Here is a 15627-nt window from a genome sequence, read left to right on the forward strand (position 1 = left end):
CATTAGCATTCCGCGCACACAGACGGCATGCAGACAGGCATACACCACACGAATAAGGCTAGGTTGTGTTGGGTAAGTACTGGTGACGAGGAACTGGTTGGTCTTTGCCGCAAGGTAGGCACGAGCCCGTGAGGCTGCGAGTGCCGCAGAAAGGCAGAAGCCCGGAGGCTGTGATTGCCGCAGGAAGGCAGAAGCCCGGAGGCTGTGATTGCCGCAATGGAAAGGCAGGACCATAAGGCCATAATGCCGCAATAGAAAGGCAGACCAGTTATGAGTGACTCGCCATACCGCCAGTACATACCCATACACAACAGTATTGCAGTGCAGCATAGCATAGTTCATTATGAGGGAATTGTGTGAATTGAGAAACATCGGTGTCAGGGAGATGATCTTACTGAGGATAGTTTGCTGGCCAGCGTTCGGGCCGATGACGGTGGTGTCCGGATGTAGCGTAGGCATGCATCACTGCGCCACCGTCCCGCGGAGCGGATCTGGTGGTCGGGGACGCCAGCAAGGGCAGCAGTGGTAGCGGCCCCGATACGGAAGCTGTGGCCTGCATAGTCCTGCCAGTTTGCCACGCCGCTGGTGCTAAGCAGCGTGCGTACGTGGGCTGTAAAAGTGCTGCGGTTGAGGCGTTGCCCGTTGGCCAGGATGAACACAGCACTGCCTGGACGAGCAGAGGCGGTTGCAGTGAGGTAGGTGAGCATGGCTCTCACAGCGCAGTATGGCGGCACCGCTGGCCCGATCAGCACCGTCGTACCTTCCCCGGACGGGTCTGTCTTCGAGCGTGGTAGGTGCACATGGAGCATCCCTGACTCGAATGTCAAACAGCCGCGCGTGGTAGGTGCTTCTAGCAGTTCACCGCATCTGAAGAAACCAAAGAACACGGCAAGCATAGCGGCATGCAGGCAGCGCTTGTCGTGAGGGCACATGGCTGGAGCAGCTAGGCAGGTGTCAACCAGACTGCAGAGAATAGGAAACGTGATTGGCAGCCGGGGGCGGACAGCGGCTACTCCATGGCAACGGCAAATACCGCGTACCACTCGCTTGAGGAAGTGCGCGCCCTCGGTCGGGTCGACATAACCGAGCTCCAGGTGCAGGTTCTTGATAGCACTGAGGTAAACCTTAATAGTCACTGGTCTGACCGACTGGGTTAGGGAGGCAGCAAAACTACTCAGCATTAGGTCTGAAGCGGGAAACGGGGACCATCTTTGAAGTTGGCAGAACTTGAGATACTTAGATTCGCCGGCGGAATACGTTCGTCTGGTGTTGTCGGATAGAGCGTGAGCAGCATATCGTGCTGCTAATTCGTCCGCGGCAGTTAGAATGACTGGAACAGGTCGGCTGTCGCCCGAGCTCCCGGAACCGCCTCGCGAAACGCCTGCATGTTAAAACGAGACAGAGCATCAGCGGCTTTGTTAGTGCATCCTGGAATATGCTTTGCTGACAGAATGAAGCCAAAGTTAGCGCACATGAAGAACAGCCGTCGTATCAGGTCCATGACTGGGGGGGAGCGGCTACAACCATTGGACAGGCATGCCACTACGGCTTCGTTATCGCAGTACACGAGTATGCGGAGCTTGCGCCATTCAAGGCCCCAGGAGGAGCAAGCTGCGGCAATGGCGAACATCTCCTTCCACTCGATGGAGTAGTCGGCTTGTTCCGGCAACCACTGTCCCTGGATCCAGCGATGGCCATAACATGCGCCCCAGCCGATCGAACCGCTGGCATCGGTAAACAATTGGATGTCGGGAGACGGGGTCCAATTTGGCATATGAAAGAAGGACTTTCCGTTCCATTGCGAGAGGAGGCGTTGCCACCACTTCAGGTCTTCCAGGGCCTCGACTGAGAGTTTGATCTTATAGTGTGGCTGACTGTAGCGGTGACAAATATCCCAGAGTCGGCGCATGAATGTCCGACCAGGTATAATTACCCGAGCTGCGAAGGAGAGTTTTCCCAATAGTGAGTCGAGTTCGCGTTGGGTCATGTCGCCACGGTTGACATACTGGTCGAGCAAGGTGCGGAGATCTTGCAACTTGGTGTCTGGTAGCCGGGCCTCCAGTCTGCCACAGTCCAGCTCGATGCCCAGGAACGACAGCACTTGAGCTGGACCTTCCACTTTGTCAGGTGCCAAGGGGACTTGGACATAGTTAAAACAGCGAAGCAGGATTGAAGCACGTTGGTTCGCCACCAGCTCCGATGGAGAAATGCAAAGGAAATCATCTAGATAATGGAGCAGGTCAGTAATAGAAAACTCATAGCGAGCAATCCATTCAAGGCAGTCGGCAATAGAGTTAAAAATGGCAGGGCTGGAGCGTAAGCCAAAGGGGAGCACAGTGTCGAAATAATATTGGTTTTGCCAGTGAATACCTAGCAGAGGCCAGTCTTCCTGCCGCACAGGTACAATGCGGAAAGCACTCCGAATGTCAAGTTTGAAAAGATAAGCAGAACGACCGTACTGCATAATGGCATCGATCGCGTGATCAATAGTGATGTAATGCAAGCTGAAATCTTCACGTGAAATTCCATCGTTTACACTTTGACCCTCTGGGCTAGAGAGATGGTGGATTAAACGAAAGCGGCCGTTCTTTTTCGGAACGCAGCCAACACCGGAGCAATGAAAAAAAGGAAAAAGCGAGGAGGAAAAAGGACCTAGCAGTTCAAAGCGGGAGCAACATTCTTGCAGGTATTTGGTAATAAAATCGGGATGCATCCTCGCAGAAGGTAAGTTAGGGGAGAACATGCTGGTTTGGCGTGGGCCATTGAAGCCGATGTCAAAACCATACGTAAGGCCATGAAGTACATATTTAACAAAAGCTTGATCGGGGTGTGCACGCAGTAAGGAACGGAGGCGATTAACGTGAATAGGTGTGCGGCAAGTGTGAAAGAATGTAGGGTGTGTCCGGAGAATGCTACTATCGAGATGCAGTTCATTAAGCTTTGTTCTGCCGCTGGTTGCCAGTGGAGAAGCGACGCGGGCAGGAGGGGCGGGCATGTGCGCCCTCACATTGGGAGCAGACGTGGGCAAATTTACAGTCGGTGTTGGAGCATCGACCTTGCTGGAAATTCCGGCAGATCTCTTTGCCAGACTTGGTGTAGGCAGACCGTGGTGCAAACTGCTGGTTTGGTACTCGGGAGGCACGAAAAGGGCACTGGCTACCCGATGGAGGGTGAGTGATCCGGCATGTGCTACACTGCGGGCGTGAGCGGCCTGTCATTTTCAGTTGCCAGAGATTGCCGTCAATGGCGTCCCAACGCTTACTGGGGTCAAGAGAGATTGCCAGACGGAACTCCCGGTCATATTCGAGCCAGGCCTCCGGATAGTATGAGGAGTTGGCCGATACAATGGTGGCCTGATATGCCATCAGTTCGGAGAAACGGCTGGGTGCGTGCGAGCATAGTACGAACATATATCTGGACCAGGCTTCTAGCCATGTGACCAGGTCGTGAACATGCCTACGAACTTTCTCGACATGCCCGCCAGAGCTGGGATCCAGCAGCTCAACAGTCCTGGACCCACTGAAATTCAACTGAATCGTGTCACGCTTTGGTGCCCCAAGAGCTTCCGGTAACAGTGTATTCAAATCAACACACTCACCTCGCAAAATCCTCTCTCTCACGTGAGACGGCACGTTCAGTGGATGAGATAGAGAGCCAGCACCCGGACCAGTTGGCGCAGCATTTCCGGTGGGTACGGCCATGGCGGGGGAAGGCTGCGAGGATCCGATGGTGGCAAGCAGTGGGGAGACCGTTTCTGCCAGGGCGGCGGTGACGGCTTTCTGGACTTCGTCAGATATAAATTGCTTGAATTGTCCGCCGTCGAGTGGTGAGGCAGCGTTACTCGGCAGCTCGGGGTCCGCAGCCGAAGAAACAGGTGGGTCGGGAACAGGGCTAGGTGCTGCGCGACGGGTTCTCTTCCTGGTGCCCGACATGACTAGGCAATGACAGTTCGGTCAGCAAAAGACAAAGGCAGCAGGATGCAAGTCGGGCATGAGCCAAAGCGCAAAAGACAAAGGCAGCAGGATGCAAGTCGGGCATGAGCCAAAGCAGAGAAGACTCAAAACTGAGAATGGCAAGGAGATGTGCCACGTTGCGGACTCGGATCGGACCCGATCAAAACTAAATTAATTATTGTGATGGCGTACGCATAAATTAATGTGATGCACAGCAGGCGGTCTTGCCGGTCGCGGCAAGGCGCGCTAAACAAGTGCCGCGGCCAGAACCGTAGAGGGCGCTGTAGCGCAGCAGATACGTAGTTGCGAGATGTGCGCCTACGCTAAACTGAATTCATTACATGAATACATCATTATTCTAACGAGGCGCATATATAACGATTTCCCAAAATTGACTAGTTTACGTGTACCAAAGGTAACGATTCTCACTCATTCCCAAAGCTCAATAGGACAGTATATGTATCGATTTCTATTTTAACGACAGATTTCTCCTCGTTAACTCGTTAGAGTTAGCACTTCGTTATATATATGGCTTTAACAGTACCTAAAAAGCACGGACGTATGCAGTGTATGGGAAACATTGGGAAGGCAACAATAAGAATAAGAATGTCACAGCTTCGCATACTGACTTGGTGTACTAGTGTATGCCTATAGCCAAGCGTTCCGCTTCTGTTCCCTTGGAAAAGGAATGCTGGTTGCCTAATACTATATATTAAACACATTAACTTCATTAAACACCTTAATGTAATGTTAATACAGTCAACTTTGCGCATAATGACGCTCGGCGGGGCATCAGAAAAGTGTCCTTTTTCGCGAAGCGTCCTTATACCCGAAGTCTCATTATACATAATTATTACAATTACATGGGACTTTGCTCTTGGCATGGAAATTCTGTCGTTTATATTCGCAAATTGTCGTTATATCCGCAGTCGTTATTAGCCAAGTTGACTATACCCCTAAAACTACATGCAATACAGTCTCATCCTCACATTCGCCGCCGTCTCTCACACCACCTCGCTGTCTCCAAGCCCCGTCTTTCCTGTCGTTGTGCACGCGCGGCGTGGATCCGTTCTCCTGCACAGGTGTTCGGATAACATCGTGCGGCACGTGACCGATCCGTGCAACTACCCTATTAGGGAACTGCAAATTCGTAGCAGGTGTGTAAGGGTTCTATGGTGTAATGGTTAGCACTTTGGACTCTGAATCCAGCGATCCGAGTTCAAATCTCGGTAGAACCTTATTTTTTTCTTATTATTTTGTGGTAGTGTAGTTTGGAGGCGGTGAAAATAGTTTCGCAATCTGTACCTTCGTATGCAAAGACGCAAATCCACACAATCAAGTACTTCAGTAGACACTTCCTTTCATCTATCAAACGTTTTCTTTCCCTTCTCTTCAGGATAGTACAGGGAATGTTGGAAGTTTGGAAAAACTACATACCGGTGACTACCGTTAAGTACCGTTGATCCGCCCCCTCTCTAATTCCCGCCCCTGTCGATTTTCTACCTGTGAAGCGATCTCGGCGTATACAACGAAATACAATGTCGAGCCGACGCTTGCACTGCTGTACACAATATGTGCCAATCCAGGATGAAAATGTGCACAACTTAGCACATTGAGTCTGATCCTCCAAGCTGTTGTACATCGTACTGCACTTGACAGCCTTAATCTAATTCCCGCCCCCTGCCGAAAAACCAGCTGGGAAGCAACATGGCGTGGGATCGAATCTGCTCTCCTCACCTTCTACAAGAAGAACTGAGGCGGCTCACATCAATTTTGACAAACATTGTGTACCCCTCGTCACTACTAACAAAACTTATTAATAGCAAACCGATCAGGCAAGATCCGAAACCATTTGGACCGGACAGGTGCCCCGTGGTACTCCGCTTACCCTGGGTGGGTGCTGATTCTGCGCGCGTCAAGAAGGAGGTGCGCAGCATTGTCTGTTCGTCTTACCCTTGCGTGACGTTGTATGGAGTATTTGGAACGACGCTTGCGTTCGGTGTGAAGAAGGACGTTCTACCCACCCTTTGTAGAAGCAGTCTTATCTATTTTTTTAAGAGCCAAGAATGTGAAAATCGGTATGTAGGTAGAACCCTTCAGCACCTGGGCACACGCATCCGTCAACATGTGCCGTTAAGTCTGGTCTCTGTTGACGCTTGTGGTGCTCGTCCCTGTCGTGGTCATCCTCCAAAATATGCTGTGCTGAGTCTGATGCGGGAACGCCTTCATCTGCATCCAGTGTAGGTGTACGCATGTGCGCCTCTGCCTCAACGGGCAGGGAGCTTGGCCCATCTCAGACTAGCGTGAGGAAGCGTCTTTGCTTGCGAAGGTATAGATATCTTAACTATTATTTTGTAGATAAAGGGTTTTTTCAATATTCAAGGGCTCTACTGTAGAAAATTGCTGGTAGCTATCCCGCAAACATACCGCTGCCAATGCGGCAAGAGTAAATAAGCTTCGAAGAGTGTGCAATCATGGACATCCATTCTTGAAGTATGGGATCCGCCAACGGCGAAAACTCACGTCACATGGTGTACTGTTCACGTTGTAAATCGAGGTATGAAATTCCTATTGATGACCATCACAAGAAGAAAGGATTTATTGGTTTGAGGAAAAGAAGAAGAAAAGTTCTTGGGAGAACTAGCATGGACCTACTTTGCCTTGTGGTGGGCTCGGAGTCATGAGCACACAGATAATTCTTTACGCACTTGTGTATCTTGTTGTTCAAACCTCCTCTGGCTATACCACACTGCTGCTGTTTTTGCTCCAGCTCGCCGTCTGTGAAGCTCTCGATAACGGAACGCATGGGAGAGAGCTCGTTGACCTGGATCTTGCCTAGCCAGCTTATGTAAGTGCAGTCCGCAAGAACAAGTGCAGTACCACTTTAAACTGATCAGCTGGTTTCACTTTAAATTTTTGTTTTATACGGAGGTCCTTGTAGAGTGCCAATACCTTGCAAGAATTGCTCAATTCTGCTGAATAACGCTTGACATATACAGTAAGCACAAAGTAGTCCACTTGCAGACAATGTATTGGATTTTATTTATAGTGGTGACTATAACAGACAATTGCCTAATAACAATAGACCCACCCGAGGGAAAGATGTAAAAAGATCAGAATAATTTAAAATATTATAGACTAGACTACAATGGAGGTAGTGCATCTGTATTTGTCATGGTACAGTCAGACCTCGCATAACCGCACACATCCGTTTTCCACAAAATATCCAGATAGGCGAGGGAACCGGATAATCGAACACACATACTGTATGTAAGCATGGCATATGCTGTACATCTGGTACATTTGTAACCAACTATTTTCTTCCGGATGGCGAGGGATCCGGATAAACGAGGTCTGACTGTAGTACTCTAAGCCGCAGTGTCCTCAAGTAGGACGGCGGTGCATTCTGGGCGCGTATCTGCAGAGCGACTTTTCCGACAAAGTGTACAGTTTCTGGACTGGGGCAGGGACTTAGGTTTTCCTGAGCACTGCCAACAAGGAGAGTAGGCAGCTCTCCCACTTGAAGACGGATAGATCTTTCGCTTGTTACTTCAGAGTACAGTACGGATCGGCTATAGCGTTGGTGTTTGATTTTCGTGAAAATATCACTATAGGCGATATATTACTATAGGCGATATGCATACTTAGGTATGCCTGATAAATGCGTGTATGGTGTCATTCGAATCAGTGAAGCGTGCAGAAGCGTGCTGTGCATGTGACTGTGCAATACGCGCAGTGCAGAGCTACTTCCTGCGGAAACAAAAACTTCGTGACTTTTTGACATGAGTTTTCAAGGAGTTGCTGTGCTCAACAAATGTGTTCTTTTGGAAGAGAAACACTTCAACACATTCAATCGACATATCAACAATATGTACAGGATCGGTTAATGGGAGTAGAGTCTCAGTCTGGGTCGCCATCGCTCGACTCATCACCGCTGAAACCGTTCCAAGTGGCAGGTCGATCGACGCGTGATGTCGTATGTCACGGAGAAGCTTCTCTGCGTCCCTGATCGTCTTCGCTGTTACCTGAATGCCTTCTCCAACATCTCGGCGGAGACCACGGTAGTGCTTCAGCGCTGGTACTCATTACTGCCTCCGATCTCGCTCGAGGATGCCCTGAAACAACAAGCACAGCCAACGCCAAACATTTCGAATTTTCTCCGAGGGATATCATAGTCGTACCAGCGCTTCCTGGCTGCCGCGATCAGATCTCGCCATGTACGATGTATACTTTTTTTATGATCATCACTATAGCCGATGAAAAATGTATGCAATAAGATCATTTTGACAAAGAAATCGTATCATTATAGCCGATATATTACTATAGCCGATTATTACTATAGCCGATCCGATATGTATAGAAAGGGGTGGTTTACGAAAATGAATTTGAGAATACGATCACTATAAGAGGTATATTACTATAGCCGACAACCCTATAGCCGATCCGCACTGTATACGATCAATCTCTTTTTCGTTTCTGATGCTGTATGTTATCATGTACTTAAGGCTTTGGGAGTACCGGTGCTACCCATTCATCTTGACCATTGGTTTATTAGTTGTCGTTCTCTACTGTAATATCTCCATAGAACACAGTCTAGTCCGCATCCGATCTGTAGGCCTAGTGCCATTGCTTATCATGGTGATACGTAGGCTTGGTGTGTTGTCTAATGTACGCCGTCTATATATGGGTATCTTACTACTGTACTGTACTTTACTACTACTTTATCACACTGTTTATACTGGACGGAATTGTAGGTTATTATAATAGTTATATTGACTGAGCACAAAGAGGACTAAAGTAGAGGACTAGGGCAATTACAAGGAGAAGACAACTCGAAAGATTACCAGAAGAACAACTGTAAGAACTACTAAGAGAATCACACTGCGCAAGCGCAGCCTTCTGGTTATATCTAAAGTTATGGAGGTAAAAAGGGGTGCATGCAGTAAGTGGCAATAGGGTGAGCGGGAAAAGGGGTGCATGCAGTAAGTGGCAATAGGGTGAGCGGGAAAAGGGGTGCATGCAGTAAGGCTGTGTTTACATGAGAAATTTCAACCCGGGTCGAGTTCAGCCCGGGTTGAAAGTCTGTACGATAGACAAAAGAGGTGAGCGTTTACATGAAGACAGTTGACCCGGGTCAAATACTGATATGCCGCCAAAAGTCCACTTCTACAGTCCTGTATGGTCACGTGAATCCGTTCGCGCGAAATTTGCATCTGCAGTGCCGTTCAAACCTGGCTCGAGATACGCACAGAAGTACGTTTGTACGATTTTCTTGACCCGGTTTGATTTCAACCCTCCCCTTGGGGGGAGGGTTGAAATCAACCCGGGGCGAAATTTCAACCCGGGTCAAGCGCAATGCGTCATGTAAACGCGCCATTCATTTTGTGCGCATGGCGGGTTGAAATCTGACCCGGGCCGAACTCAACCCGGGTTGAAACGCTTCATGTAAACACAGCCTAAGTGGCAATAGGGCGAGCGGGAAAAGGGGTGCATGCAGTAAGTGGCAATAGGGTGAGCGGGAAAAGGGGTGCATGCAGTAAGTGGCAGGGTGAGCGGGAAAAGGGGTGCATGAATGTGTAGGGAGTGCATGAACGTGTGTAGGGGAGTGCTTGCGTACGGGAATGTGTACGGGGCTAAAGGACTCATGCAACAGGTGCTGTCCCGAGCCGAGTGTTGCCATGGCTACTGATGATGCCGACTGTACTCGTCTGTCCGTGTGGGCCGGCACACCACACACAGCGCCACGCACGCAACATACCAACACCGGACAATTTAACAACGCATGTAACACAATTCTTACTCAGACAACTCACACTCCGACACCAACTCCACGTCATCACGAAAACGGTTATACCTAGTGGAGGCAAGGGGCGGGGTGGGACGGGAGGTGGATTGTCAGTGTTTCGTCGTGCTCGCCGATCAGCGGCGAGCCCGGGCGATGTAGGCGGCCGATCGGACTCGCCGCCGTGGCCGCTGTTCCTGCCGCTGCGCCTGACGCTGCACCGGGCGTCGCCGGATGACACAGCGCGCATCCTCCTGCCGTCGCATCAGGGGACGGATGGGTTGGCGAGGAGGAGGAGGTGGTGGTGGTTCGCGGCCCGCGGCCGGAAGCATCTGCACCGTGATGGTACTGCATACCAGACAGAACACAGGGGAAGACACACAGCCACCCACAAACAAACCAGAACAGCAATGTATGGGTTAGAAGCCACAGAGGACGAACACTCTGCAGGAGACAGCGAGGACGAACGCTCGGCTGAAGAAGAATAGCTAAATATTATACGGGCACTGCAACAGCGAGGACGAACACTCGGCTGAAGAGGAATAGCTAAATATTACAGACACTGCAACAGCGAGGACGAGCACTCGGCTGAAGAGGAATAGTTAAATATTACACGGGCACTGCAACAGCGAGGACGAACACCCGGCTGAAGAGGAATAGTTAAATATTACGGACACTGCAACAGCGAGGACGAACACTCGGCTGAAGAGGAATAGCTAAATATTACAGACACTGCAACAGCGAGGACGAGCACTCGGCTGAAGAGGAATAGTTAAATATTACACGGGCACTGCAACAGCGAGGACGAACACCCGGCTGAAGAGGAATAGTTAAATATTACGGACACTGCAACAGCGAGGACGAACACTCGGCTGAAGAGGATGAGTTAATCTCAGGGTCGTGGGTTCGAGCCCCACGTTGGGCGCCAATGTTGTCTAATGCACGCCGTCTATATATGGGTATCATACTACTGTACTCTACTTTACTACTACTTGATCACACTGTTTATACTGGACGGAATTGTAGGTTATGATAACAGTTATATTGACTGAGCACAAAGAGAACTAAAGTAGAGGACTGGGGCAATTACAAGGAGAAGACAACTCGGAGGACTACCAGAAGAACAACTGTAAGAACTACTAGGAGAATCACACTGCGCAAGCGCAGCCTTCTGGTTATATCTAAAGTTATGGAGGTAAAAAGGGGTGCATGCAGTAAGTGGCAATAGGGTGAGCGGGAAAAGGGGTGCATGCAGTACGTGGCAATAGGGTGAGCGGGAAAAGGGGTGCATGCAGTAAGTGGCAATAGGGTGAGCGGGGAAAAGGGGTGCATGCAGTAAGTGGCAATAGGGTGAGTGGGAAAAGGGGTGCATGCAGTAAAGCGGGATTCACAGAAGCTTTTTTGCGATGTGACACGCGATGCGACAGGCGCGAAACCGGGAAAACCCCAAATCGCAGCCATGTCACACCCCACGCAACTGCCGCAACTGGGCCATCGCAGAAGTTGAGCTTGGCTCAACTTTTGCGATGCGATGCGATGGGACAAGCGATTTGGCGTACGATTTTGACCTTTTCTACAGCAAAGTTGTACAAAGGTTCAAGAGTTGCCTTTAAATTTGTACAAGTTGTATCAAACCACCCGAATATCATGGTGACGTAGCCAAATCAGCAAGATGTTGTCGCATGACTGACTTCTTCTGTGAATGGTATTTCGCGAGTTTGCATCGCACGCGTCCGTCGCAGATCGCGTCGCATCGCGTGTCGCATCGCAAAAAAGCTTCTGTGAATCCCGCTTAAGTGGCAATAGGGTGAGCGGGAAAAGGGGTGCATGCAGTAAGTGGCAATAGGGTGAGCGGGAAAAGGGGTGCATGCAGTAAGTGGCAATAGGGTGAGCGGGAAAAGGGGTGCATGCAGTAAGTGGCAATAGGGTGAGCGGGAAAAGGGGTGCATGCAGTAAGTGGCAGGGTGAGCGGGAAAAGGGGTGCATGAATGTGTAGGGAGTGCATGAACGTGTGTAGGGGAGTGCGTGCGTACGGGAATGTGTACGGGGCTAAAGGACTCATGCAACAGGTGCTGTCCCGAGCCGAGTGTTGCCATGGCTACTGATGATGCCGACTGCACTCGTCTGTCTGTGTGGGCGTGTGTGTGTGTGCGCGCGCGTGTGTGTGTGTGTGTGTGTGTGTGTTGCGCTGCAGAACTGTGTTCCGGGGGAATCTTCTATCGTGCATGTCGCTCCTGGGAACGTTACCACTGGTAAGTCGGCATTGCCGTGACTGCGATTGATTCTCGGTGCATCTTTCCGTCACTTCTGTAGTCTTGTTACGACTTGGCACAGCACACGATTGTAGTTCCAGTTTTCCAACTGTGTTTCCCCAGTCAACGAGAGTACCCGTCCGTCATGGTGCGGTTAGCTCAGTCAATCATGCGATCACGCATAGGGTGATGTGGGGCCGTTTGAGTCTTTGGCTGTGTTTACATGAGAATTTTTAACCCGGGTCGAGTTCAGCCCGGGTTGAAAGTCTGTACGACAGACAAAATAGGTGAGCGTTTACATGAAAACAGTTGACCCAGGTCGAATTCTGATATGCCGTCAAAAGTCCACTTCTAGAGTCCTGTGTAGTCACGTGAATCCTTTCGGGCGAAATGTGCATGTGCAGTGCTGTTCAAACGTGGCGCGACATACGCACAGAAGTACGTTTGTACGATTGTCGATCCTACATAACGTAAACCTCGGCATAACACACCCTACGGCGCGCTCGCCGACGTGCGCGCTCTCGATACAACCTAGGTTCACGGGCGCGGTACAATCAGGCTGTAGCCGTAGCTAGCCAGTTTAGTCCTATTGTGCATATATTCTGCGGTATTGATGGTATCTGATGTCGAGGTTGGTACAGTGTGTATGCGTTTGCACGGTTGAACCCGCCTTGTAATACCCTTCATTTCGAGATACATCTTGTATTTTGCACACGGTTTTCTGCATAACATATCTCTCGATATAACGATTTTTGCGTGGTCCCAGAGATTACGTTATATGGAGAGTAGACCTGTAGTGTGTGTAGTGTGTATGATTTTTGTGGCGTGTTTGGGCACAGTGTTCGACCATGGCGCTATGTATGAGCTTTAAGGGAATTTTAGGGAGATCAAACCATGGCTTGGCTCTCTGTTGTGGGATGCTTGTCGAGTGACTTTCTCCGCTCGCCCGTCTGATACTGTAAATTGAGAAACTTTCGCTAGAGATTAAATTTCGCTATTTTCGCGACCACCACACATTCGCGGATATAATGGACCGTATGCGTGTTAAAACAAAATGGCGTCACGATTTATTGAAAGTGGTATAGTTGGTGGTACGAGTGTTCAAACCCATTTGAACTTCATACTGTTCGTCTTCTTTTTGACATGCTCTCTTTCCATCGTCCTTAGCTTTTATTTGTTGAGAGCTGTTTTGGCTTTCTCCTATACCTCTGGGGGATGCCAAGTGATGGTTTTGAGAGGCTGGTGATGGCTGTGAGCGAGAGTTTGCCGATCGGCGTCGTCCTCGCTATAGCGATGAAAATACTAGTTACTGCGCACCTGGCAGATATCACAACACGTCGGAGCGTCCAGGAGCAAAGGAATCTTGGGTTTTCACTGGAATCTAGTACCTCCAGCATCGTGTAGCCCACCGTCGGTGAATGGCGGTCCAGAAAGGTCGAACCTGGTCTTCTGCAGCAGCTCGCAGTCCTGCGAGGCACACTGAATACGCCTGTCATGTATTCTACAAATAAAAATCACGAAGTAGTGGACTTTACAGTGATGAGTCTATCCTGTATGCTGCAAAAGACGCAGGAAATGTGACTGGTGTCCGTACACTGGACGCCAATATCATCCCAGTCTTCTCCTGCAGGATCTGTTTGACATTGACATACCGGTATGCAGTGGGTCGACATTGGCCTGGTTTGGCAGCTATCTGCCTGGGTGGATGTAGCAGGTTTGCATTGGCGCGTCGTCCAGTCCGACATTTTCTTGTAACTGCGGAGTACTGGCAGGGTTTGAGAGGTTGCTCGTGCTGTGAACACATCTCTACTGCCTGTCTCGTCCTGGAATTGCCGTCTCGCCGCTTCCTTGCTCTACAGTCACGCCGTTATTTCGCTTTGTTTCGTGGTGCAGCTCAAAACCTGCCCAAACAACTGTGAGCTCGCAACATGGTATGGACAAATTGCACCACTCATGCTGGTTAACTAAAACCGGGATAGTCGAGTAAGCGAGTTCACTCCCTGGGCCATGGCAAGATCTGTTCAGCGCGGGCTATTCCAACCTCCAAGTGCATAGTCACCGATCGATCCATGTGATGGTGGTTGACCTACAAAGAGCCAAGGTCTACGAGTACTACTATTGCCAGTATTGGATGCTGTCTACATGCAGTCAACAAAATCAAAGCACCTCAGTATGCCCCAGAATAGGGCATGTGCATCTATAGCATGACACAACAGGGGTTCTGGCGGCACCTGTCAAACAAGCAGTAGCGACTAGTGCCAGCTACCTATTGGAGGCTAGCCGCTACCTATTGGAGGCTAGCCGCTACAGTCTGTCACTGGAGATAATTATTATGTTCACTGTTTAGACTGAGCACAATCAATGATGCCCAATCAATCTGCCCAATGTGTGTTCTGTTCCACCTAATTATAACGTCCCATCGCATCAACCCTACTACACGCACATGTCGGCACTCTAGCACGACTTGAGTTATTATTGTTTATTTTGATTCGCACAATAAATAGAGCACAATAAACGTTAACTTGACCGAAGGTTAAAGGTGACTGCAGATAGAGGAACACATCGAGGTACAGGTACCGGCATCAATACAGTATCAGAGAGAAACAAACAAAAATGAGAGGTACGCAGAAAAAACTCCCGTAAGCCCAAGGGGAAGTGGTTGAAGACGGATGAATGCACTCTCCACGCTCATCTACACTGTTCGTGGAAATGCACACATACATACAACAATATACAACATAGCAATAGCATGCACAGAACCGAACAATTTCATGTTCACACATGCAAGCACAGACCTGAACATTAGTACCAAAAGCCGGTACAGACAATATCCCCATACACACAGACGCACACACAGACGCACACACACACACACACACACACACACACACACACACACACACAATGTCCCATGAATGCGCCCGTGGCAAGAAAAGCACGCAAATCTACAAATGCACTGAATGTGAACCCACAGATTTTCTCTTATAGCAACGATAGCGGATCTGATTCTGAATGAAACACACACACAATACAATCATTGAATGCCCATCCGCAGATGATGGCAGGTCCTGAAAGAACAGGCAGTGTTCCAGTGATGGGGAACAGAACTTCGAGTGGCGAGTGAGGTATACACACACACACGTGAGTGCGCGGGCACACACTAAAGTATTCAGAAATAGAATCGACGTCGTAGTATTCATTGGTTGGGGAATGGAAAGGAAAATAAAACATTGCTGTAGGTTATTGTTGTAAGGACACTGGGAGCACAACAGAAAGGTAAGCAACTTGCTTTGAAGCAAAGAAAGTTATTATTCCACGGATCTCAGAAGGAAGGAACGTTCCAGAATGCTGCACTGGCAACAGGCGGCCTGCATGTGCGCGGCCCCTGCAGTCGGTCCAGCTGCCGGCCTTGCAGTGCTGAAAAGAATGTGCAGTACAGCATGTCACATAGTATCGCAGCCTGGACAAATAGGAGCTGGGAAGTCCTAGTTATGTGCTCACCTACACCACGATGCACCAATCTTCTGAGCTACTTTGGCAACAACTTTGTCCACTTGAGACTCCCATGGGCTGAGCCAGTTGTTGAGGGCTGCACCAAGGTGGACGGCAATGACCGCTGATGGCAAGGCAATCCATGACA

The 15627-nt window shown here is 49.7% G+C and overlaps 1 protein-coding gene and 1 non-coding gene across 2 annotated transcripts in view; both read left to right on the forward strand.

Moving 5' to 3' along the window:
• Positions 1-15627, forward strand: part of LOC135817977 (uncharacterized) — a 55992-nt gene that overhangs the window by 19935 nt on the left and 20430 nt on the right. The window contains exons 14-16 of the mRNA XM_065331276.1: positions 5036-5110; positions 6724-6801; positions 11930-11987. Coding sequence (XP_065187348.1) covers positions 5036-5110; positions 6724-6801; positions 11930-11987 — 211 coding nt within the window. The remainder of the gene's footprint in view (positions 1-5035; positions 5111-6723; positions 6802-11929; positions 11988-15627) is intronic.
• On the forward strand, positions 5120-5191 carry Trnaq-cug (transfer RNA glutamine (anticodon CUG)). The gene has a single exon. It is a non-coding gene; the product is annotated as a tRNA-Gln (tRNA).

This window comes from Sycon ciliatum, chromosome 5 (genome assembly GCF_964019385.1).
Source record: "Sycon ciliatum chromosome 5, ocSycCili1.1, whole genome shotgun sequence".
NCBI classification, from domain to species: Eukaryota; Metazoa; Porifera; class Calcarea; order Leucosolenida; family Sycettidae; genus Sycon; species Sycon ciliatum.